The 25,902-nt window shown below is 37.4% G+C and overlaps 1 protein-coding gene and 1 pseudogene across 1 annotated transcript in view; both read left to right on the top strand.

The window, feature by feature from the left end:
• The window catches only part of EPHX4 (epoxide hydrolase 4), a 41,210-nt gene extending 27,466 nt beyond the window's left edge, over positions 1-13,744 (top strand). The window contains exon 7 of the mRNA XM_025872627.2: positions 13,091-13,744. Coding sequence (XP_025728412.1) covers positions 13,091-13,322 — 232 coding nt within the window. The 3' untranslated portion in view covers positions 13,323-13,744. The remainder of the gene's footprint in view (positions 1-13,090) is intronic.
• A 2,431-nt stretch (positions 13,745-16,175) lies between these two features.
• LOC112824288 (lysophosphatidylcholine acyltransferase 2B-like) lies at positions 16,176-17,679 on the top strand (annotated as a pseudogene).
• The last annotated feature ends 8,223 nt before the right edge of the window (positions 17,680-25,902 follow it).

The following is a 25,902-nucleotide window of genomic DNA, read 5'->3' as shown; positions in this document are numbered from 1 at the left end:
TTTTAGAAAACTCCATATATTCAGAAATTTAAAAGCTTTTAAGTTGCTCATGGCTATGATCCAGTAATTGCACTACTAGGTATTTACCCAAAGAAATAGAAAATACTGATTCAAAGGGATACATGCATTTTTATAGTAGCAATATCAACAATAGCCAAATTATGGAAACAGAGCCGGTGTCCATCGACTAATGAATGGATAAAGAAGATATGGCATACATATACCATGGAATATTAGCCATAAAAAAGAGTGAAATCTTGCCATTTGCAGCAATGTGGATGGAACTAGAGAGTATTATGCTAAGTAAGTGAAATAAGTCAGTCAGAGAAAGACAAATATCATATGATTTCACTCATGTAGAATTTAAGAAACAAAACAAATGAGCAAGGGGGAAAAAAGAGAGGGAGAGACAAACCAAGAAACAGACTCTTAACTATAGAGAACAAATTGATGGTTACCAGATGGGAGGTGGGTAGGGAGATGGGTTAAATAGGTGATGGGAATTAAGGAGTGCATTTGTCATGATGAGCACCAGGTGTTGTCTGGAAGTGTTGAATCACTATATTGTACACCTGAAACTAGTATTACACTTTATGTTAACTAACTGGAATTTAAATAAAAACTTTAAAAAAATTACTCCTGGATGCCTGGGTGGCTCAGTCGGTTAAGCATCCAACTCTTGATTTCAGCTCAGGTCTTGATCTCAGGGTCATTAGTTCAAGCCCCACATTGGGCTCTATGCTGGGCATGGAGCCTACATAAGAAAAAATGTTTTTAAAAAAATTACACATGGATCAAAAAAAACATAATGGAAATTCATAAAAACTTAGAAAAAATAAGAATATCAAAACATGTGGAATACAGTTAAAACTGTACTTAGGAAGAAATATATTCATAGTTTTCCATGCCTATATTAGAAAAGAAGATAGAAGATTAGTGAGCGAAGAGTTCAATTTGAGAAGGTAGGAAAAGAACAACATGTAAACAAAAATAAACTAGAAGGAAAATAATTTAAAGTAGATAAAAAGCAGAAATTAATGCAATCAAAAGCAAAGACACAATAGAGAGAATCAAAAAAACCAAAGGCAGATTCTTTGAAGATTATTAATATAGACAAAATTTTGCCAAGATTGATTTAAAACATGAATAAACAATATTAAGCAGAAAATAGATATAAATATCACAGAGACTAAAATATAAAATTTAGGTTAACAAATTGGAGAACTTTGACAAAATGGGCAGTTTTTAAGAAAAAAATCTAGTAACCAAAACTGACTCATGAAGAATTAGAAAACCTGAATAGACATAACCATTAACGAAATTGAATTATTAATTTAAAGCACATCCACAAAAACACAATACACATCCACACAAACAGGCCTAAGTGGTTTTAAGGTAAGTTCTAACACAGAAATCCCACTTTTTTTTTTATCTGTTCATCTTTTAATCTGATATTTTAGAAATTCCTGGGTCAATTAATGATTACGATTGCTTAGGGGAAATCCCACTTTTTAATAGACACTTTTAGACATTATAAAAAGAAGGCATATGCTTCAGCTCATTTTGTGAAGCTGGTATAACTTTCACACCAAAACAAGATAAGGATTGTATAAAATAGGAAAATTATAGGTCAAACTACATTATAAACATAGATCCATAAACGTAAAATGAAATATTATGGAAGTGAATCCAGCATGCATTAAAAATTAAACCAAAGTTAGCATTAAAATTCATTACTTTAATTCACCACAGTAATAGATTAAAAGGAAAAATATAATCATCTAAATAAATTAAGGGGCGCCTGGGTGGCTCAGTTGGTTAAGCCTCTGCCTTCAGCTCAGGTCATGATCCCCGGGTCCTGGGATTGAGTCCCACATTGGGCTCCCTACACAGTGGGGAGCCTGCCGCTCCCCCTCCCTCTGCCCCTCCCCCCTGCTCTTGCACGCGCTCTCTCTCTCAAATAAATATATTAAAAATCTTTTTAAAAAATAAGCATTTAATAATATTCAACTCATATTCATGTAACAGCTCTTAGTAATCTAGAAATAGAGGACGTGAAAATAGACCTCAGATAGATCGAGCCTGAATCTCCTGAAGGGGTAGTATGGGAAACTGACCTTTACTTAATTGTCCAAGAAAAAAATAAGGTATTGAAGGTGTTTTGCCCTGGTTATTTGCACCTGGACAGCTGACAGGCACATAAAAAGATATTCCAGGAATCAAGACCAAGAGGATAAAAAACCTACATCAAAAGCAGAAAATATTTTGTGGTACTGTCCAATAGCTGTATCACCATGGGAAACTTTGGAAGATCTGAGAAGTCCTTCCTCTATCTGAGAGAATAATAACGTTTTCTTCTGCTTTATAAAACCATCTTTGTAGGTTTCTTTTCCCTTTGCCATTAAACTTGATATTCTCTGTGTCTGTTCTTTATTTTATTTTAAGATTTTATTTATTTATTTGACAGAGAGAGAGAGAGAGACAGCGAGAGAGGGAACACAAGCAGGGGGAGAGGGAGAGGGAGAGGGAGAAGCAGGCTCCCTGCCAAGTAGGGAGCCTAATATGGGGCTTGCTCCCAGGACCCTGGGATCATGACCTGAGCCAAAGGCAGATGCTTAACGACTGAGCCACCCAGGTGCCCCTGTTAGTGTCTTTATATTAATCACAGTATTCCATTATGACAACAATGCAGAAGGGAACTTCTGCCTACCAGAAACGTATAGCAAACATCAGACTTTATAATGAAACACAAAAAACATTTTCTACAAAAATAAAGCCTAAAGATAAACTTGGTGACTTTAACTGCCTCTAATCACCACTGAATTGCAGGTCTTAGCCATATAAGAAAAAAAACTGAGGGAGACGAACCATGAGAAACGATGGACTCTGAGAAACAAACTGAGGGTTCTAGAGGGGCGGGGGGTGGGGGGATGGGTTAGCCTGGTGATGGGTATTAAAGAGGGCACGTTCTGCATGGAGCACTGGGTGTTATGCACAAACAATGAATCATGGAACACTACATCAAAAACTAATGATGTAATGTATGGTGATTAACATAATAAAAAATTTAAAAAACACTGAAAAAGTGTAAGTATTAGGAAAGGAAGAAACAAAGCCATGATAATACATAATGTCGTTATTATCTAGAAAAAGAATCTACAGAAAAGTTATTCAAACAAAAATTGTTCAGCAAAGTTGATATACGTAAGTGCAATATTACAAAAATTATGATCTTATAAATGAACAGTTAGAAAACATATTTTAAAAATAGATACTCTACAACAGCAACAAAAAATATTATGTATATAGGAATGACTCTAACAAAAGATCACCTTTATGGATTGTCAAAATTTATCGGAAGTAGTAAAGAATACAAGCTCAGGGCAGTAGCTGTTTACTAATCAATAGAGAAGTATTTTAATATTTTAACAACCCATACAGACTTGCTGTTGTAAACTAGTGAAAATTAGCCCTGGTTTATCATGTTCATGATTGGAAAACGTCAATATCATAAAGTTCTTGATTTCTCACAAATTGATCTATAAATGTAATTTAATTTCAATCAAAACCATAAGAAAATTCAATGAAACTTGAAAAATTGATTTTGAAGTTTGTATGGAAGAGCATAAGGCTGAGGGTGGTCAAGAAAGTTTTAAAGAAAAGGATAGATGGGTGTCTAACCCTATCCAATATTAAGGTTTGTAATGAGACTCTAAAATTAATAAAATATGGTGTTGACTTTGGGATAGACAAGTTGGTTAATGGAACATAAAAGAAAACCTAAGAATGGAATTGCACATATGGGAACTTGCTATGACAGAGAACATTTTAAACCAGTGGTAAAAAGATTCAATACAGGGGCGCCTGGGTGGCTCAGTCGTTAAGAATCTGCCTTCAGCTCAGGTCATAATCCCGGGGTCCTGGGATCGAGCCCCGCATCGGGCTCCCTGCTCGGCAGGAAGCCTGCTTCTCCCTCTGCCACTCCCCCTGCTTGTGTTCCTGCCCTTGCTATCTCTCTCTCTCTCTGTCAAGTAAAGAAATAAAATCTTTAAAAAAAAAAAGATTCAATACATGTTGCTGGAACAATTGGATATCCATATAGGATAAAATAAAATTAGATTCCTATGTCTTACTAAACAAGAAGTAAACCTTAGGGAAATAAAAAAAAACCAAATATGATCAGCAAAACTTTCAAATGTTAGAAAAATAAGAAAACACTTTCATGATCCCAGGTAGGAAAGATTTCTTAAATAAGACACGAAGAGCTGAAATTATGAAGGAGACTGATAAATTTGAATTTGACTACATTAAAATTAAAAATATATCAAAAGATACCATAAAATGATGAGGCAACCTTAGATAGGGAAAAGTTATTTGCAATACAGAATCAATCATGAACTAATAATATCTAGAGTTTATAAAGAATGCCTCCAAATTAATAAAAAGGTAGCCCAACCAAAAAATGGGTAAAGGATATAAAAAGGCAGGGCGCCTGGGTGGCTCAGTCGTTAAGCGTCTGCCTTCGGCTCAGGTCATGATCCCAGGGTCCTGGGATCAAGCCCTGCATCGGGCTCCCTGCTGCGTGGGAAGCCTGCTTCTCCCTCTCCCACTCCCCCTGCTTGTGTTCCCTCTCTCACTGTCTCTCTCTTTGTCAAATAAATAAATAAAATCTTAAAGGATATAAAAAGGCAATTCACAGAAGAGGAATTTAATGGTCAATAACATGAAAGATGCCCAACCTTACTAGTAGTCCGATATAGAACAGTTATTACTGCTTGTAATAGAGACCTGAAATAACAGTAGTGTAGAGAAAGAAATATAATTCTCTCACAAGTGAAAGTCTAGGTTGGTGTGTCAGCTGTGCTCCATGAAATCAACAAGACTGTTAGATCACTCTTTGGTCAGGCATTTTATGTCTTGTTATTCTGCCATCCCTGGGGTGTTTTCCTTGTTCTTGTGGTCGGAGATGGTTTACCACCATATCTACATTTCAGTCAGTGGGAAGACAAGAAGGGAGGGCATACTGGACACAACTTAGAAGTTGCACACATTGTTTCTCCTAAACCACATATCCTCCCCTTGCTGCAAGAACTCTGGCAAGTGTAGTCAGTCTTGATCCTGGGTGGCCCTTGGTCCAACTGTAAATTGGATTTTCTGTCACTATGGTGGAAAGGAAGAAGTTTTACAGAGCAGTCTCTACCACATCAGGTAAATGAAAAGTATTCCAGTCTCATTCGAATGGAAAAATTTAAACCTTTGAAAACAAGTGTTGGCAATAGTGTGGAGGGAAATGAATTCATACATGCTGCTTTGGACCATACGATCAGTTTGGAAAACAACTTGACAATATTGACGAAGGTTGAAGATGTCCATACTCTCTGAGGAAACAATTCTGCTTGGGCGAATATACTATAAGGAAACCCTTCCATAAGTGCACCAGTGGACATGTCCAAGAATAAGTTCAACATTATCTTAATTATGAAAACAATTGGAAAATTTTAAACGGCCATTAAGAGGAAAATGGATCAACTGTACTATAATCATAAGATGAAATTCTCTATAGGAGTGAAAATGGAGTAGAACTAAATGTATCATCAATGGATAATCTTAAAAATATAATATTAGGTCACAAAAGTAAGTTGTGGAAGAATATGTACAGTATGAGACCATTTATGTAAAGTTATAAAAATGCAAAACACCTCCATATATTGTTTGTAGAAATATATGTACTGTATTTGGGAAGATCTGACAAATAGTACCCCTTTCTGCTCAATTTCTGAACCAGTTAAGAGATCAAACAAGAGTCAGCAAATGAAAATCAAACTATCACCTTCATTACTAATAAAGGAGAGACTGTGGCTTAATACGAGAACCAGAATGGTCTTGCTAATTCCCTGGTGCCAGTCTAAACTTTAGAACAGATCACCTGTGGGAAGGTTTGCAGAACAAACTCGACTTCCCTTGCCTCTCAGGTCACTGCCTTCCATGAATCTGGTAGAGAGAGGAGGAGAAAGAGATTGAATTTCTTACCCTCAGGACATATTTGATAGACCCACCTAGTTCAGCACCCTGAACCAGCAACTGTCACTCACCATTCAGGGGTGGGACAAAGATCCGGGAGGGCTTAAGGAAAAACGCTCCTCAAAAAAACCATAGGAATGGGGGAGAGGTATCTTAATACATATAATAAAAGTTTAAAAACATCATGGGGTATTATGCTAAGCGAAATAAGTCAATCAGAGAAAGACAAGTATCATATGATCTCACTGATATGAGGAATTTGAGAAACAAGAAAGATGATCATAGGGGAAGGGAGGGAAAAATGAAACAAGATGAAACCAGAGAGGGAGACAAACCATAAGAGACACTTAATCTCAGGAAACAAACTGAAGGTTTCTGGAGTGGAGCAGGGTGGGAAGGATGGGGTGGCTGGGTGATGGACACTGGGGAGGGTATATGCTATGGTGAGTGCTGTGAATTGTGTAAGACTGATGAATCACAGACCTGTACCCCTGAAACAAGTAATACATTATATGTCAATAAAAAAAAATAATGCAGGCCAGACAACACTGACTTAATAGGAGTGAAAAAAAAAAAACAACATCATGGGGGTGTTGAGAACTAAATTCAACCTAGTCCTTCCTCCAATGGTAATGGTTCTTCACTATAGCTTGTATCAGAATCACCTGGAGAGCGTGTTAAAGCACAGATGGCTGGACCCCACCATTCAGTCAGTCTGGGATGGGTCCCAAGTGTTGTCATTTCTGACAAGTTCACAGGTGATGCTGATGCTGCTAGTCTGTTGACCACACTTTGAGAACTACTGGCTTAGGGTGAGTAGAAGAAAAATGGTATCAAGGAAAGGTCAGCAGAAGGGTGTAATCATATTTGCAGTGTTTTATTTCTTAAGCTGCTGGGGAGTATATGGATACGATTATTTTCTACATTGTCTTCTTAAAGTAATAAAATATTTCCACATGCAAAAGTGATGATGGAGTGTATAACACCTTGGAAATTGCTGGCTTAATACTTACACATCAGCTGATAACTTGGACTTTGGAAAAGTAACATGGTAAAACAGACTTATTTGAAATAGGTATGTTAAAAATATATTTTGATAGGTTGAATGATTAGCAATATAGACCAGAAATTGTAACTACTTGTTACAGTTTTTAGATTTTTCAAGTTGTTTCTATACGTACTAAGATTAATCATTTTTAATCAGATATATTTTATCAAGTGTTTTCCCAATAAGTTCTTCAGCTTAACATACTCTCCTAAAATAATGTTTTACTTTTTATTTACTTGTTTATTTGCTTGTTTTATTTATATTGAGGTATGATTGACTTAAAACATTACAGTGGTTTCAGGTGTACAATGTAATGATTCAATATTTGTATATATTATGAAATGATCACAAGTCTAGTTAACATTGTCCCTATACATAGTTAAAAATTATTTTTCTTGTGATGAGAATTTTTAAGATCTCTCTCAGCAACTTTTAAATATGCAATACAGTATTGTTAACTATAGTCACCATGCTGTATGTACATTCTTTTATTACTTTTTTCTTTTTAAATTCTTATTTAAATTCTAGTTAGTTAACATATATGGTAAAGTTGGTTTCAGGAGTAGAATTTAGTGATTCATCACTTACATGCAACACTCAGCGCTCATCGCAAGTGCCCTCCTTAATACCCATCACCCATTTAACCCACCCCCACCCACCTCCATCTAATAACCTTCAGTTTGTTCTCTATCAGTTTTTCCTTTCCATATATTCTTCTGTTTATTAAATTCCACATGAGTGAAATCATATGGTATTTGTCTTCCTCTGACTGACTTATTTTGCTTAGTATAATACACTCTAACTCCATCCACATCATTGCAAATGGCAAGATTTCATTCTTTTGATAGCTGAGTTATATTCCATTGTGTGTGTGTGTGTGTGTGTACATATATATATGTGTATATATATATATATATATATATATACCACATCTTCTTTTTTTAATTAATTTTATTTTATTATGTGATGTTAATCACCATACATTACATCATTAGTTTTTGATGTAGTGTTCCATGATTCATTGTTTGCATATAACACCCAGTGCTCCACGCAGAACATGCCCTCTTTAATACCCATCACCAGGCTAACCCATCCCCCCACCCGCCTCCCCTCTAGAACCCTCAGTTTGTTTCTCAGAGTCCATAGTCTCTCATGGTTCATCTCGCCCTCCGATTTTCCCCCCTTCATTTTTCCCTTCCTCCTATCTTCTTCTTCTTCTTCTTCTTTTTTTAACATATAATGTATTATTTGTTTCAGAGGTACAGGTCTGTAATTCATCAATCTCAGACAATTCACAGCGCTCACCATAGCACAGACCCTTCCCAATGTCTATCACCCAGCCACCCCATCTGTCCCACCCCCTCACCACTCCAGAAACCCTGTTTGTTTCTTGAGATTAAGAGTTTCTTATGGTTTGTCTCCCTCTCTGGTTTCATCTTGTTTCATTTTTTCCTCCCTTCCCCTATGATCCTCTGTCTTGTTTTTCAAATTCCTCCTATCAGTGAGATCATATGATACTTGTCTTTCTCTGATTGACTTATTTCGCTTAGCATAATACCCTCTAGTTCCATCAACATTGTTGCAAATGGCAAGATTCCAGTTTTTTTGATGGCTGCATAATATCCATTGTGTGTGTGTGTGTGTGTGTCTATACACACACACACACACACACACACACCACATCTTCTTTATCCATTCAGCTGTTGATGGACATCTGGGCTCTTTCCACAGTTTGGCTATTGTGGACATTGCTGCTCTAAACATTGGGGTGCATGTACCCCTTTGGATCCCTACATTTGTATCTTTGGGGTAAATACCCAGTAGTGCAATTGCTGGGTCATACGGTAGCTTCATTTTCAACTTTTTGAGGAACGTCCACACTGTTTTCCAGAGTGGCTGCACCAGCTTGCATTCCCACCAACAGTGTAGGAGGGTTCCCCTTTCTCTGCATTCCCACCAACATCTGTTGTTTCCTGACTTGTTAATTTTAGCCATTCTGACTGGTGTGAGGTGGTATCGCATTGAGGTTTTGATTTTATACCACATCTTTTTTTTTTTTAAAGATTTTTATTTATTTATTTGAGAGAGAGAGAATGAGAGATAGAGAGCACAAGAGGGAAGAGGGTCAGAGGGAGAAGCAGACTCCCCATTGAGCAGGGAGCCCGATGTGGGACTTGATCCCGGGACTTCAGGATCATGACCTGAGCTGAAGGCAGTCGCTTAACCAACTGAGCCACCCAGGCGCCCTACCACATCTTCTTTATCCATCCATCAGTTGATGGGCATTTGGACTCTTTCCATAATTTGGCTATTGTTGATAGTGCTGCCATAAACATTGGGATGCAGGTGTGCCTTCAGATTACCACATTTGTATCTTTGGGGTAAATACCTAGTAGTGCAATTGCTGGGTCATAAGGTAACTCTATTTTTACCTTTTTGAGGATCCTCCGTACTAGTTTCCAGAGTAGCTACACCAGTTTGCATTCCCACCAACAGTGTAAGAGGGTTCCCCTTTCTCCACATCCTCACTAACACCTGTTGTTTCCTGTGTTGTTAATTTTAGTGATTCTGACAGGTGTGAGGTGCACCTCATCATGGTTTTGATTTGTATTTCCCTGATGATGAGTGATGTTGAGCATCTTTTCATGTGTCTGTTAGCCATCTGTATGCCTTCTTTGGAAAAATATCTGTTCATATGTTCTGCCCATTTCTTTCCTGGATTGTTTATTTTTTTGGGAGTTGAGTTTGATAAGTTCTTTACACATGTGGGTACTAGCCCTTTATCTGATAAGACATTTGCAAATATCTTCTCCTATTCTGTGGGCTGCCTTTTATTTTGTTGACTGTTTCCTTTGCTGTGCAGAAGTTTTTATCTTGATAAAGTCCCAATAGTTCATTTTTGCTTTTGTTTTCCTTGCCTCCAGAGACGTGTCTAGTAAGAAGTTGCTGCTGCTGAGGTCAAGGAGGTTACTGCCTGTGTTCTCCTCTAGGATTTTGATGGTTTCCTGTCTCACATTTAGGTCTTTCATCTATTTTGAATTTATTTTTGTGTATGGTGTAAGAAACTGGTCCACTTTCATTCTTCTGCGTGTCGCTGTCCAGTTTTCCCAACACCATTTGTTGAAGAGACTTTCTTTTTTCCATTGGATATTCTTTCCTGCTTTGTTGAATATTAGTTGACCATATAGTTGTGGGTCCATTTCTGAATTCTCTATTGTGTTCCATTGATCTATGTGTCTGTTTTTGTGCCAGTACCATACTGTCTTGATGCGTATAGCTTTGTAATATAGCTTGAAGTCTAGAATCATGATGCCTCCAGCTTTGCTTTTCTTTTTCAGAATTGCTTTGGCTCTTTGGGGTCTTCTGTGGTTCCATACAGATTTTAGGATTGTTTGTTCTTGCTCTGTGAAAAATGCTGTGGTATTTTGATCAGGATTGCATTAAATGTGTAGATCGCTTTGGGTAATATGGACATATTTAACAATATTTGTTCTTCCAATCCATGAATGTGTAATATTTTTCCATTTCCTCTTCAATTTCTTTTATAAGTGTTCTATAGTTTTCAGAGTACAGATCTTTTACCTCTTTGGTGAGGTTTATTCCTAGGTATCTTATTGTATTTGGTACAATTGTAAATGGGATTGATTCCTTGATTTATTTTTCTGCTGCTTTATTATTAGTGTATAGAAACGCAACAAATTTCTGTCCATTGATTTTATATCCTGTGACTTTGCTGAATTCATGTATTAGTTCTAGCAATTTTTGGGGGGATACTTTCTTTTATATGTAACATATTTCAGGGGCACCTGGGTGGCTCAGTCAGTTAAGCATTTGACTCTTGATTTTGGTTCATGTTATAATCTCAGGGTTATGGTATTGAGCCTCGCATCTGGCTCTGTTCTCAGTGGGGAGTCCGCTTGAAATTCTTTCCTTCTCCATCTGCCCCTCCCCCACTTGTGCCCTCTCTCTCTCAAATAAATAAATACATCCAAAAAAATAAATATATGTAACATTTCATGTGAAGTTTAGCAATTTAAAACCTTAGGGCCAGAGAATACGCTCTTCTTTTCATTTTCTGGAAACTCCTCCCTTTATCCCCAGTTTGATCTGGTGAAGAATTTTTATTTTTCTTGCTTTTTTCTTTTTTAAAAATTTTAAAAATTCCTTTTTTTTGTTTATTGTGTTAATTCAACTATAATTACCATATAGTGTTATACTAGTTTCAGGTGTACAATACAGTGATTCAACAATTCTATACATTACTCAGTGCTCATCACAAGTGCACTCCTTATCCCCTTCACGTAGTTCACCCATTCCCTGACCCACTGCTCTCCTGGCAACTGCCAGTTTGTTCTCTATAGTTTAGAGTCTAGGTTTTTTTGGGTGTCCCTTTTTTTCTTTGTTAATTTGTTTTGTTTTTTAAATTCCACATATGAGTGAAGAATTTATATTTTTCTTTTTTTTTTGACTACTTGTCTTTTAAAACTCCTTTTACCTTACTGATTCAATTATTACATGCTCACATATTGTTAAATATGCAGATAATAGTTAGAAAATGTTTTACTTTTGAATATTTTATGAGCTCTAGAATTTGAGTGACTTGCAAGTTTGTATAGCAATCCATGTATCAAAATTAAGTAAGAGTTTATTTTTCTATCCGTTTACCCATTCACAAAGACCTTAATTTTTAGGAGCATTATAACCAAATGATGGCCACTTGCATGGGAGGCAAAAGTTAAGTCCCTAGTGGACATGTGTGATACCCTGCACATTCTAGCAGCATCCTATCAATCCCAAGTAGCCACAAGTCATGAGTTTTGATAACTAACAAAAATGGAAGTCAGTGCTGGAGAGTGTCTAGTGATGTGTTCATTCTCATGCATAGTCAACAAGAGTGTAATTAATACCATCCCACTTTCCTGAAAAATAGTGTAGCAGTAAATGTCAAAAGCTTTAAAAATATTTATATTCTTTAGCTCAGGAAAGCCACTTCTAGGACTCTAGCTGAAAGAAATGATCTGAAATGCCAAAAAAGATTTGGGCACAAAATGCTCATTATAGCATCACTTAAAACATCCCCTTGTTTTAACTGATGATATAATCTAAATATTCAGTTATAGGAGAATAGTCATTTATGGGTCATTATACCATAAAATACTATCTTTCACAATTACTTTTGAAAAACATGAAATGAGAAAATTCTCAAGTTATAATTCAACATGAAATTTGAGTATGGATGCTGTATACAAATTGTGTTTATTTATTGCCCTTTATTTATGGTATGGTTTCAACTACGTGCATAGAAAATGACCAAAAGTTATCTTTTAATGATGGAATTATGCATGGTTTTATTCTTTATATTTAAGAAAATACACAGTAAAACATTGTTTTAAAAATAATCTTCTTGCAAAATAAATATAGTCTCATTTAATGGTAAAGTTCAGTCTGTATATATTTTCTGAATTTTCAGTTCCAATTTCACATAAATGTTATATTATCTAACAATTTAAAATATATTTAAAGTAACACCATTTAAAACTCTCTTTCATCACACCATTCAGAAATTCTGGTATCCTTTTAAAGCAAATTTTTCTTCATAGTGATGAATTTCATATTTAATTTATAACCTTCATTATAAATTTTGCTACACTCATCCAATTAAAAATTTTATTGAGCCCTTCCTTAAATAGCCTTTTAAATTTTTTATTGTATAGATTGATTGCCTAACGCAGTGTTTCTCAACCATTTTTTCATCATCACCTCCTTAAGGAGCCTTTTGAGACATTGTTTTCCTAATTGCCCCCCACCCTATGAAATTTTAATATCTGTTTATGTACTGTGTGTATATCCATGATTTATACATAAAAAAAGTAATTTTTTTCACTCTCCCAAGAATCAATTTTCACCCCATTGGTGATGATATTGTCTCCTTTGAGAATGTATGGCTTAAAAGAACATTATGGGAAAATGTTATTTTAACTTTTACAATGAGTCTCAAGTCCACATGTTTTGTTTTTATAGCTGTCTGCCTCTCAAACATCATATGGTGACCATTCCAACGCTACTACTGTGGGGAGAGAAAGATGCATTTATGGAGGTTGAGATGGCTGAAGTCACAAAGATTTACGTTAAAAATTATTTCAGGCTGACTATTTTGTCAGAAGTCAGTCATTGGCTTCAGCAAGAACAACCTGACATAGTGAACAAACTGATATGGACATTTCTGAAAGAAGAAATAAGAAAAAAAGATTGACTTTTCTATATCTTCTATGAGGGGTCTGTAATGAAATCTCTAAGTAATTTTTAATAATTATTCATCAACCTCTTTAAGCTTCATTAGGAAAAAATTGTTTTAATATGCTTTATCATGAATATCCTGACAAATGATACTGAAAAAAATCTGAGAATGTGTGAAATTGTAAAATGTTGATTTTCTTCTGTTGGATTTTGCACGGAAAAGAATCTGCCTTAAAATGTGTATATTGATACAAAAAGGAAGTTGGGGAAAGTGGCTCTGTTTTGATTTCTTGCATTCTTTACCCTGTTAACATCTGGTGCCTTTTACAAATGTATATGGAAGATTAGCTGCGCCATATTTAAAAAGGCAAACCTGCAATGGTATAAATTTTCATTTTATTGTTCAAAACTTCTTTTTACTATTTTTCAACCATTAAAAAATTCTATTGTCAAATCTCTCGGGTTTATAATATATTTATGAGTTTGAAGGCAAATATGATTAGAAGAATATACATTCTTAAAAAAGGCCATAAATACTACTTATACTGGAAAGATTAACAAGAGATGATATAGAGATTCTCATGTATACATATATATATGTGTGTGTGTGTATTAAATACTGCAAAGTAGGAAAGCACATCTATCAAATTACTTGTCTTAATTTTCCAGCTAAATTGGTGAGAGATTTAGACAAAAGATCAAAATATCCTTTTGCCCCAATAATGCAACCAGAATTGAATTCTGTACTTCCTATGTGCACTAGAATCTAAGTTCCACAAGGCATAGATTTTTTTATTGTTTTATTAACTGACATATATCCAGCATCTAGAATAAGGGCCTAGGTCCCTTGTAGGCACTCACATATTTGCTTAATGAATAAATAACATATCTCACACACTGCTAGGCACTATGGGGGAAATATAAAGGAAAGATGACATGGTAATATGGAACTTTCCCTTAAGAAGTATAAACAGGGGCATTAATTAAGCGTCTGCCTTCTGCTCAGGTCATGATCCCAGGGTCCTGGGATGGAGCCTTGCATTGGGCTCCCTGCTTCTCCCCCCTCCTCCCCACTCATGCTCTCTCTTGCTATCTCTGTCTCTGTCTCTCAAATAAATAAAATCTTTAAAAAAGGAAGTATACACAGAATGCAGTTAAATTAAACAAGGACTCAAGAGTAGTAATGAACATTACAAATAAGAGTGGGAAGACTTACAGAATAGAGAATGATACAAGCTCAAGGGAATACTACTCATTCTCTAGGGTTGGTCTCATTTGGCATGGGAGACAATCAGTAACATTGCCAAATCATGGCTCCTTAGAGGCTACAACTATGTTCCCAAATAAGACTAAGTTGGTGAAAAAAATATCTCCCTCACTAAGTGTAGTTCTGATAGTGACAGAAGAAAGTGGAATGTCCTTAAGAATTCTCATCACTGTATCCTAAGCAACTTTTATTTACTAATAAAAACCCAACTTTCTATATACATTTTTGCTTGTGCCTCATAATAACATTGCAAGGTAGAGTATTACCAGTTTATAGATGTGAAAATAAGGTTCGTCAATGCCACAGTATAACTGTTAGAACCAGAATCTGACCTAGATTCATCATAAAGCCTCTAATCTTCCCAGTAAAATAACAGGCTCTGTATCTATACTGTTCTGTTTTACTGGTAACCTGGTGTGTTCCAATAAATAGAAATATCTCTCAGAAGCCTATAATTTGACTTTTAATTCTGGGGAAAGGAATTTAAATCAGTAATTAGCAAATTAGCATTGTCAGAGTTGCAAATGTTACAAGGTATAGAAGAGAGAGCCTGGTTCACAGCAACTTTGATTATGCTTCTCTCTTGATCATTTCTTCTTTTTTTTAAAGATTTTATTTATTTATTTGAGAGAGAGAATGAGATAGAGAGAGAGAGCATGAAGGGGGCAGGGTCCGAGGGAGAAGCAGACTCCCTGCTGAGCAGGGAGCCCGATGCAGGACTCAGTCCCAGGACTCCAGGATCATGACCTGAGCCGAAGGCAGTCGCTTAACCAACTGAGCCACTCAGGCGCCCCTCTTGATCATTTCTGTAGGGCAGCTACAAAGGGAGGAATAGGACTTTGACTGTTTATGTTGACCCAGTAAAATAATCCTGACTTATTTTACTGAAAATCTGTTACTGACTAAGGTGATTTTAAGGTTTGTTGTTGTTACTTATATCAGTTTGGAATGCTGACTGGTTCATGTGGACTCTTGTTAAGAATATGAATCAAATGTGCCATGGCTAATTCCAGCCCATGATAATGGATGTATTCTAATTTGCTATGCATGTGGAAGAGTGCTTGTGACATATAAAGGCTCATGGGTGCCATCAGTTAAACCTCTTAGCCTAAAGAGATATTATGGTCTCTGTAGAAATCAATTTGTAGGGAGAGTAAATGAATTTGACTTACCAACTCCCAAAGCATCTCAGAGTAAGTAAACTTTACTGGTAATGGCATTTAAATTAGAAGTTTTAATTAATATTCATCTATTTAAATTCATATATCCCTAGTAGGTATATAATATCTCCTTAATATAAATGTCAGAAATCATGTGAAAATAATTTATTAAGCATATATGTCAAAAGGAAGACATTTACAAAAAGTAGAAAAGATTGTACTGTTGATATTCTAATTCTATTACACCATTTATCATTTTTAATTTTCTGATTTTAAGAAATAATTAAGGGTAATACATCCTCATTTCCTATTAACCCACACTGTATCTGAGAGTTCTAATTACGTGTGGAAAGGGCACTTGAATATGGGGAAGGGATGTGCTTTGGGGGCTGCCCTGAGATCCAATCTACCGGCATCCTGAGACCACTGAGAAGTTGGCCTCATGGCTCAGTCCACCTCCTTGGACTTTGAGGTGGAGGTGTGGGAGTCCACCTTTCACCACAGGATGAACAAGTTGCACCGTCTGCAGTGGCCAACCCCTTCATGCAGCAGAGGTGCATCAGCCCATGGTGCTGGGCTATATCATCCTCACTGGGACTGTCCTGATGCCAGTCTGTGAGTCCTGCATCACCTTCCTCTTCATTGTCCTCTGGCCAGTGTCCTCACTTTCCACCATGAGCGGTTCTGCTTCACCAGTCAACCCTGCGAAGAGTTGGGGGAAAAACTGGTGCGACCACCGCTCAAATTCTTGTTTCAGGCAACATTCTGTTCAGCAGGGTTCCTGGTTCAAGTGAAAGGGGAAAAAGCAACCCGAGATGAGGCCCTCATCTGTGTTATGGCCCCACACTCCACTTTCTTTGACCAAATCGCCTGTGTGGTGGCAGTGTCACCATTGGTGGTCTCGGCAAGTCAAAACGGGCAGATCCCAGTGGCTAGAAAACTCCTACTGTCAACACAGCCTGTGCTTGTGATCCCAGAGGACCCCAGTTCCAGGAAGAATACCCGGAATGAAAACCTGAAGCGAGTGACATCCGAAAGGAAGTGGCCACAGATCCTGATTTTCTTGGAAGGAGTGCATACCAATTGCACCTGTTTGGTCACTTTTAAACTAGGGGACTTCTCTCCAGGTGTTCCTGTGCAGCCAGTGCTACCCAGGGACCCAAATACACTGGACACAGTGACCTAAGCCTGGCAGGGGTTTGCAGGTTTCTAGGTCTATATGTTGACCTTGAGTCAGTTCTTCACCAAAGGGGAATGTGAGTTTATGCCTGTTTATACATCAAATGACCAAGAAAAAAAAAAAAAGACCCAGCCCTTTTGCCAATACAGTGAGGATCAACATGGCAAATGCTCTGGGATGGGGGGGTTCTGTAACAGACCACACTCAGGAAGATTGTAGACTGATGATTTTCACGGGTAACCTTCAATTACCCATGGAAGCTAGTTTGATGGAATTACAAAAATTAGCTAGAAATTGAAGGTAGATTGGGGTACTATTCATTAGCATCTGGATGAATATGCTGCAATTGCAGTTGCCACTAAAGGAGTTGCCACTATAGGAATTGAAGAATTTGCAAATTACTTAAATGTCCTAATTTCAGAGCCCTTGGAACAATTTTTTGCCCCCTTTGACAGGAATAATGATGGCATATAGAATTCAGAGAATATGTGACAGGTCTGACTATCCTATGCAATCCTGCCAGTACTGAGAAGATTCTGCAAGTGTCATTTAAGCTTTTTGATCTTGATGAGGAGGGTTTCATAATAGAGGGAGAGTTAACTGCTATACTTAGGGCAGCCTTTGGAGTGCCAGATCTTGATGTTTTGAGACTCTTTCAGGACATATCTGGACAGAATTCAGATTACATTTCATACAAGAACTTTAAGAAATTTGCCTGAAGCTTCTAGAATATACCAAGTTATTTAATTCATACTTAGACCTCTAGACAGTCTCTATATATTCATTACCATATTAACCGTTTAATTGCTGTATTCAAATATTAAAGTCAGCCCTGAAAATGGTGAAAGTACCTTCCAAATAGAAACTATGATTGAAATAAAATTATCCTTTGAGGAAAAACACAATAGTTTTTACTCTAAGTAGCTTGAGCCCTTAATTATGATACATAAAATGTGCTTGAGAAATATATATTTCTATTAGATCTTATAGTACCTGTTTTCCTTAAGATATGTTTGTTTCAATGTGACTAAAGGTAGAGAATAAGAGATCTATTTATAAGAAGTGCTAAGATGGAGGCATAGTAGGAGGACCTTAGGCTTGCCTTGTCCCTTGAACACACCTAGATAACTATCAAATCACTTTGAATACCCAAGAAATTGACCTGAGGACTGACAGGACAAAGTGCACAAGTAGAGGGAGAGGAGAGGCCACACTGGGGAAGGTAGGAAGCGTGGAAATGCAGTTTAGGGGAGAAATGGGTAGTGGGTGCTGTGGAGGGGAGGGACCTGTGGTCACAGAGAGAAGGGAGCACACAGGGGAACACACAGGGAGAACTCTTTCCCAAAGCCATTGGCTGGGAAATAAGAGGAGTGGATTTCTGTGAGTTTTTGCAACCAGCGGGGCTCAAAGAATGGAGTTTTAGAGGTTGGCAAGCTTGGCTGCGATAGTCTTGAACGCACTGCCCTACTCCTGGAAAGAAGGCAGACGAGCAACCCCAGGGCAGACAGTATGATCTGAGGATTGCCTAAGGAGCACAGGAGGGACTGTTCTCTCTTCTTAGAGCATATCTGTGAAAGGTGGCATTCGCAGAGTCACCTCTCTGGGGACAAAAGAGCCAGCAGGTGCCATTTCCCTCCTCCGCCCCTCAGCATAGGCACACAGAGACACCTGCTGAGGGCACCTAACCCAGACACTGGCGGTTTAGCCTGCTTTGCTCCAAATCCTATGCCCCTGTGCTCTGGCATGACTGCCTTTCTTGGCCAAACCAGCATCCATTCCAGTGCAGTGAAACCCTCCCCCAGAAGACCAGTTCAGGCCCCTGCCACAGCACGTCCCTAAAGTCAGCAGGATTGGCTAGGATAAAGCCCAAAGGGCACTGTACTGCTCTAGGCAGGCAAGCAACGCAGAGACAGATTGCATGAAAATAGAAAAACACCTGAGACGCAGGAGGGGAAATTATTCACTCTTCTGGGAGTGCTTCCCCAAGAGCAGTAAGCACAGAGACCACTCCCCAGGGACAAAGGAGCTGGCTGACGCCATTTCCCTCCTTCAGTAAATAGCACAGCACCCGACACTGGCTGCCTAACCTGCTTACACCAAGTCCCACTGCCCTGTGCCCTGCTGGTGCTGCTTTTCTTGGGCAAATGTGCCCAAAGACCAGGGCAGCAGGCCCCTTCCCCAGAAGACCAGCACAAAACCCTGCACACGCAATGTCTACTGACCATAGAGTTCTGCAAGTCTTCAGTCCCACATCAGGTCTTACTTAACAAGCAGAGCAGAGCATGCTTAGTTAAAACTTGCCACACTCTTGCTAAGGTCCGAACACTGCCTACTGCAGACAAGGAGAGCCTCTGCAGATGATTGATCTGAGGGATAAGCAGCCAAAACACAGCCGCAGAGTGCTCCAGGCACACATCAGAGACACTCCCTGAGGCACCAGATTTTTGTATCCCACAGGATACAAAAATACTGATTTAAAGGGATACATGCACCCCAATGTTTATAACATCATTATCAACAATAGCCAAATTATGGGAACAGCCCAAGTGTCCACTGAGTGATGAAAGGATAAAGAATAGGTGGTATACAGTCAGAATGGCTAAAATTAACAAGTCAGGAAACAACGAATGTTGGCAAGGATGTGGAGAAAGGGGAACCCTCTTACACTGTTGGTGGGAAGGCAAGCTGGTACAGCCACTCTGGAAAACAGTATGGAGGTTCCTCAAAAAGTTGAAAATAGGGCTACCCTGGGGCCCAGCAATTGCACTACTAGGTATTTACCCCAAAGATACAAATGTAGTGATCCGAAGGGGCACTTACACCCCAATGTTGATAGTAGCAATGTCCACAATAGCCAAACTATGGAAAGAGCCCAGATGTCCATCAACAGATGAATGGATAAAGAAGATGTGGTATAGATAGATGACAGATGATACATAGATAGATAGATAGGTGATAGATATACACGCACACACACACACACAACAGAATACTACTCAGCCATCAGAAAGGATGAATACTTATCATTTACATCAACATGGATGGAACTGGAGGGTATTATGCTGAGTGAAATAAGTCAATCAGAGAAAGACAATTATCATATGATTTCACTCATATGTGGAATATAAGAAACAGTGCAGAGGATCATAGGGGAAGGGAGGGAAAACTGAATGGGAAGTAATCAGAGAGGGAGACAAACCATGAGAGACTCTTAACTATAGGAAACAAACTGAGGGTTGCTAGAGGGGAGGTGGGTGGGGGGATGGGTAACTGGGTGATGGGCATTAATGAGGGCACATGATGTGATGAACACTGGGTGTTATATACAACTGATGAATTATTGAACTCTACATCTGAAACTAAGGATGTACTATATGTTGGCTAATTGAATTTAAATTAAAAAAAATAAAAGAATAGGTGAGATATATATATATATGTGCAATGGAATAGTACTCTGCCATAAAAAGGATGAAATCTTGCCATTTGCAATGACATGGGTGGAATTAAAAAGTATTATGCTAAGCGAACTACATTAGTCCAGAGAAAGACAAATACCATATGATTTCACTTATATGTGGAACTGAAGAAACAAAACAGATGAACATGGCAGAGGGGAAAGAGAGAGACAAACCATAAAACAGACTCTTAACTATAGACAACAAACTGAGGGTTACTGGAGCGGAGAAGGGTGGAGGGATGGGTTAAATAGGTGATGGGTATTAAGGAGGGCATTTGTTGTGATGAGCACTGTGTATTGTATATAAGTGATGAATCACTGAATTCTACATCTGAAACTAATTTTACACTGCATGATAACTAACTGGAATTTAAATAAAAACTTGAAAAAAATTAGAAAAAAGAGACCTATTAATAAACATTGTTCACCTCTTTCTAGTTTAGTGCTAAAGTAAGGCCAGGGGAACATTTTAGACCATCACCTCTTCTTCATTTTTGCAAAGAAAATATCTCATTAAGAGCTCCATTGGCAATAAATAAATACATGTAACAATACAAGACAAAATAAAAATAAACATCAGGAAGATATGAATACCACTGAAACAATTATAAATGGTATGGCTGCCATTTAACATTTTTTTTCTAGATATGAAAGTGATTATTTAGAATGAGAAATTACAATAGACTACAATTTCTGGGAAGCTGACTAATATTACAAACATAAGTTATAAATACAGGAATTCTGACAAATTCTACTTTGAGTCTCATCAAAGAGGAAATTTGTGTTTATAATTGCATATTCTGCATTACTAAGAATACTCTTCACTCTGACTAGACATTAATGAGAACTGAAGCCTCTACTTACTGTTGTATACCTCCTAACTACCTAAATACCTCTAGCACCATTTCCTGTAAGACATCTTCACATGTGATGTGATCTGATGTGACCTTGGGCCCTATCCCTTCATGTCACTATGCAGGATGAATCAGCAAACTATTCCTGGAAGCCATTCCTGCACCAGAGCAGGGAGCAACAACTTATCTAGATGTGGAAATGATTGTGAACCAATAAATATGCCTTGCTAACCCAAACTACTGTATCCTCAACTTAGTTTCATTGTGGCCATATCCCAAAAATGCCTGTAGGCACTCAGTGCCACCATATATGAGGGGACATTTGGCTAAGAAGAAATTCTTGATTGAATGTGGTAAAATTTCTTACCTTTGCAAAATTTACAAAAACATACCCCCAAAACAACAAAAAGGAAACACATTTCTAGGGATCTCATTGGAGCCTTGGAAGGGGCTTGTATAAGTGGGGCCCGTAAAGCTCAAACTTCATTAGTTAGCTTCCTGGTATTTTGAGAAGAAAGGAAGAAGAGGTGAGTGAGGGGGAGGTGAGCAGAGGAGGAAAGCTTAAGGAAAGTGACAGAAAAAAAATTAAATATTGTTCCAAGATCATTTCCATGCATTTCTCACCTGAGAAAGAAGATGGATAAGTGATATTTTATAATCCTCACTCTCTTAGTTAGTTCAGGCTGCTATAACAAAAATACTATGGACTGGGTGGCTGCAACAACCAACATTTATTTCTTATAGTTCTGGAAGCTGGGAAGTCCAAGATCAATGCCCTGGCAAATATGGTGTCTCATTAGAGCTTGCCTCCTGGTATGTAAATAGCTGTCTTCTCACTGTATCCTCTCATGGTGGAAGAGGCAAGGAAATTCTCTGGGGTTTCTTTTATGAGGGAACTAATCCCATTCATGAGGGTTCCATCCTTATGACCTGATCACCTCCCAAAGGCCCCACCTCCAAATTCCATCACACTGGGGATTAAATTTCCACATATGAATTTTGGGAGAACACAAATAGTCATTCTATAGTATCCACACAGCTTGATATTTCTTTTTTTTTTTTAATTTTATTTTTATTTATTTGACAGAGAGCACAAGCAGGGGGAGCAGCAGGCAGAGGGAGAGGGAGAAGCAGGCTCCCCACTGAGCAAGCAGCCCGATGTAGGGCTCGATCCCAGGAACCTGGGATCATAACCTGAGCCAAAGGCAGATGCTTAACCGAATGAGCCACCCAGGTTCCCCCCAACTTGATATTTCCATGATATTAATTCAAAATACCTTAAATTGAATATAGTCTAATTGTTAGTAGTAATATTCTTATTATTATGAAACTCTAATAACTTCTTTAGGAATGTATAGATAAGTAATTCTGTTCATGTTGTTAGGAACCAAGAGTTTTTCAGTGCAAGAAAAAAAGAACAGAGTTTAAAAACAAAGAATCTAAAAATCTCATAATATTAAATTTGAATCAGATATAGTATAAACAGCAATTTTTTTCTTACAAAAACATTTATTGCTTAGAAACAACCCAGCCCAATATCAGTGAGCACACTTATCACCGAGATTGTGGGCTCTATCTACCATTCCACCCTAAAAGGAACTGTAGCTCTTTGGAGGAATGGCTGGGGTGGGAAATAAACAAGGTGTCTAGTATTTGGTTGTGCCAGAAAGCAAGGAACCTATCACAGATTAAAGAATGTGTCAAAAGGACACAGGAGCCAATATAAAGGAACTCCCAATGGCCAGATAAGGCAATTTGAGCATCAAAAAGAATAAATGCAATTCTCTTTGCATATATAAAAACCAATGAGTTCATGAAGATAACAAAAATGATAAATTGAACACACTGGAATTAATGAGGGTACCAACTCCTTACTTTGAAAAATGGTAATTTAAATAAGAGAATTAAGTATCCTGGCTTTGCAGTGTGAAATGTCTTTCTGGATATCCAATATTTCTAATTAATGAAGGACGGTCCTTCTTTAAGGAAGATTTCCAGCAGATTTCCAGCAAATAAATGATAGAATTATAAAATCATTTTGCAATCCCTAGTTGGTCCAACCAAGAATTATCAACAGATAAAACTATCAGATGAAAATGTATGATACATTTTAGCAACATTAAAAGGAAGATAACCAAACATTATGGGCCTCCTGATATGATACAAAATGAATTACCACTTGTGGTAGGCAGGATAATGCCTGCCCTCACCCTCCCAAAAGATGTCCATGTCCTAATACCAGAAACTGTGAATGTGGTAGGTTACATGGCAAAGGGGAATTAAGGTTGCAAATAGAATTAAGGTTGCTAATTAGCTGACCTTAAAACAGGGAGATTATCCTGGATTATCCAATTGTACTGAATGTAACCACAAGAGTCCGTAAAAGAGTAAAGACGGAGGCAGAAGATGAGGTCAGAATGGTGCAATGTAAGGATTCAACCTGCTGGTATGGAAGATGGCAGAAAGGAAGTCAAGAGCCAAGGAATATGCGCAGCCTCTAGAATTTGCATAAAGCAAGGAAACTCTCCCTTAGATACTCCATAAGGGAATGCAGTCCTGCCCAAGCCTTGATTTTAGCCCAGTGAGATCCATGTGAGGATTCTAACCTACGAAACTGAAGGGAAAAAAATTTGTTGTTTTTGAGCCACTACATTTGTGGTAATGTGTTAAAGAAACAATAGAAAACGAGTATACCACCTATTAAATACTTTTTGCTAAAGAATTGAACCTGAATCTAATCAAGCCTCCCCATAACATTTGCAGGAAATGTATGGTATAAATGAACATAGTAAGTGATAATACAAGGACACAAACAGTAAAATTTAAAACGTGGAATATTCGACAGCTCAGTTGTGCAGGCTTCTGCTACATCAATGGCATGAAGATAAAAATGGGAGAGGGAACTGCTCTAGATTAGAAGAGACTCAGGAGACACAAGAACCAAATGCAACCTCCGAATCATTTGAGAACTGATTCAAACAAACCAATATATAAATGATATTGGTTAGGACAGCTGGGAAAATTTTATAATGGGTTATATAGTAAATGGAATTGTTGTTAATTTGTAAGGAATAATGTTAGTAGTTAGAAAACATCCATTTTTTTAGAAATGCATATTGAAGTATATAGGAATAAAATTAAATAATGTCTGTGGTTTTACTTTCAAAAATTTTAGAAGTAGGGAAGGAAGGGAAGAAGGAAAGAAGAAAATATGAGAAAGGACCAAAAGGAAAGAAGACTCGATAAAGCATATATGCCCAAATCATGATAATTGTTGAATCTTGGTAATGGGTATATTGGGGTTCATTGTATCTCTCTCTTTACTTCTTTGTATATTTGAAATGTTTCAAATGAAAACATTTTTTAAAGAAGGAAAAAATAATGCATCCAAAAAATCACTTTTCTTTCATGAAATCGTAGTTCTTAGAAGAGTTTTTTTTGCCTTCCAAGGCAATTTTACCTTAATTGATTTTTCACACATGAGAATCATAGTTAAGGCCAACCCAACCCAAAATTATAGATTTAGCTGTGTCTACCTTCAAATCTCCCATTGTTAGTTCTTTAGGATTCTCTTTTTTCCCATGTCTTTCAGGAAAAGAATCCGATCACTTCACTCACATTAAGGTATAAATGACTTCACAGCCTGAATTAATTAAAATAAAAATAGTGCTTTAAGTAAAAATTCTCTAATGGTTAAATGTGAAGCATCGTTGGCCAGATTTTTTAAATTTTTATTTATTTTTAAGATTTTTGTTTTTTAAGGGGGCACTTTTTCTTTAATCACTTCACATAGTCAGTTGCCCTAAGGTGTTTTAAGAGAATTAAATTACATGAACCAGAAACCATTCTGTCATCCATTCCGAACCAGTGAGTTAATAATAAGTGCAATTGTGCATAATAAAAATGCCTGTTACTTCAGCTGATAAAGGGGCATGGTAGAACTCTTGCAGGACTTTGAAGGGGAGGAGTTGGTTGCTAGTCAGCCTAAGTTTTAATACCTAGACTACCACTATACTGGCTGTGTGACCTTTCCCAAGTTACCTAGCTTGTCATACCTCAACTTCCTCACCCGTAGATTAGGCTCATATTAGTGCCTACCTAAATGGTGGTTGTGAAGATTGAGTTAATGCATATAGAGCAGGTTAGAGCAGTTCTCTCACCTAATAAGCACTCAATAAATATTAGCTATTATCTTTGACATTCCTCTTTTCTACAGGAATAATTAAGAATCAATTTATCCAGTTATATTTTTCATTATTGCGTCTGAATATTTGAGAGGGGCATTATTTGGAGAAACAGCTACTCTTTGGCCAACCTTAGGGTACAAGGTCCATCTGTTTTCCAAAAACTTGGTATTTAGAAGAGACTCGGGAGACATAAGAACCAAATGTAACCTCTGAATCGTTTGAAAACTGATTCATACAAACCAACCATAACGGATACTTCATGCGGAGCTTCTGAAAGAAGCAGAACTACTGAGCTTTCTTCCTTCGGAGGAAATAAGTTTAAAAATACCAAAAGATACTTAAATTATATCCAGCCCAGCTATTTTCTTCAGGCCAAAATGTTCAAAATTACCTCCTCCCTTCCTCGTCATAAATATTATGGCTTTATTGGCAAAACGCTGGAATACAAGCTGATATCTCTCAGCTAAAGTTCTTTAGCTGTTATATGAGTC

The sequence above is a fragment of the Callorhinus ursinus genome, unplaced genomic scaffold (assembly GCF_003265705.2).
Source record: "Callorhinus ursinus isolate GAN/ISIS: 27379988/994484 unplaced genomic scaffold, GSC_fseal_2.0 scaffold9, whole genome shotgun sequence".
Taxonomy (NCBI): Eukaryota; Metazoa; Chordata; class Mammalia; order Carnivora; family Otariidae; genus Callorhinus; species Callorhinus ursinus.
Note: the sequence above shows the minus strand (reverse complement) of the source record. Positions and strands in the feature narration are given on the sequence as shown.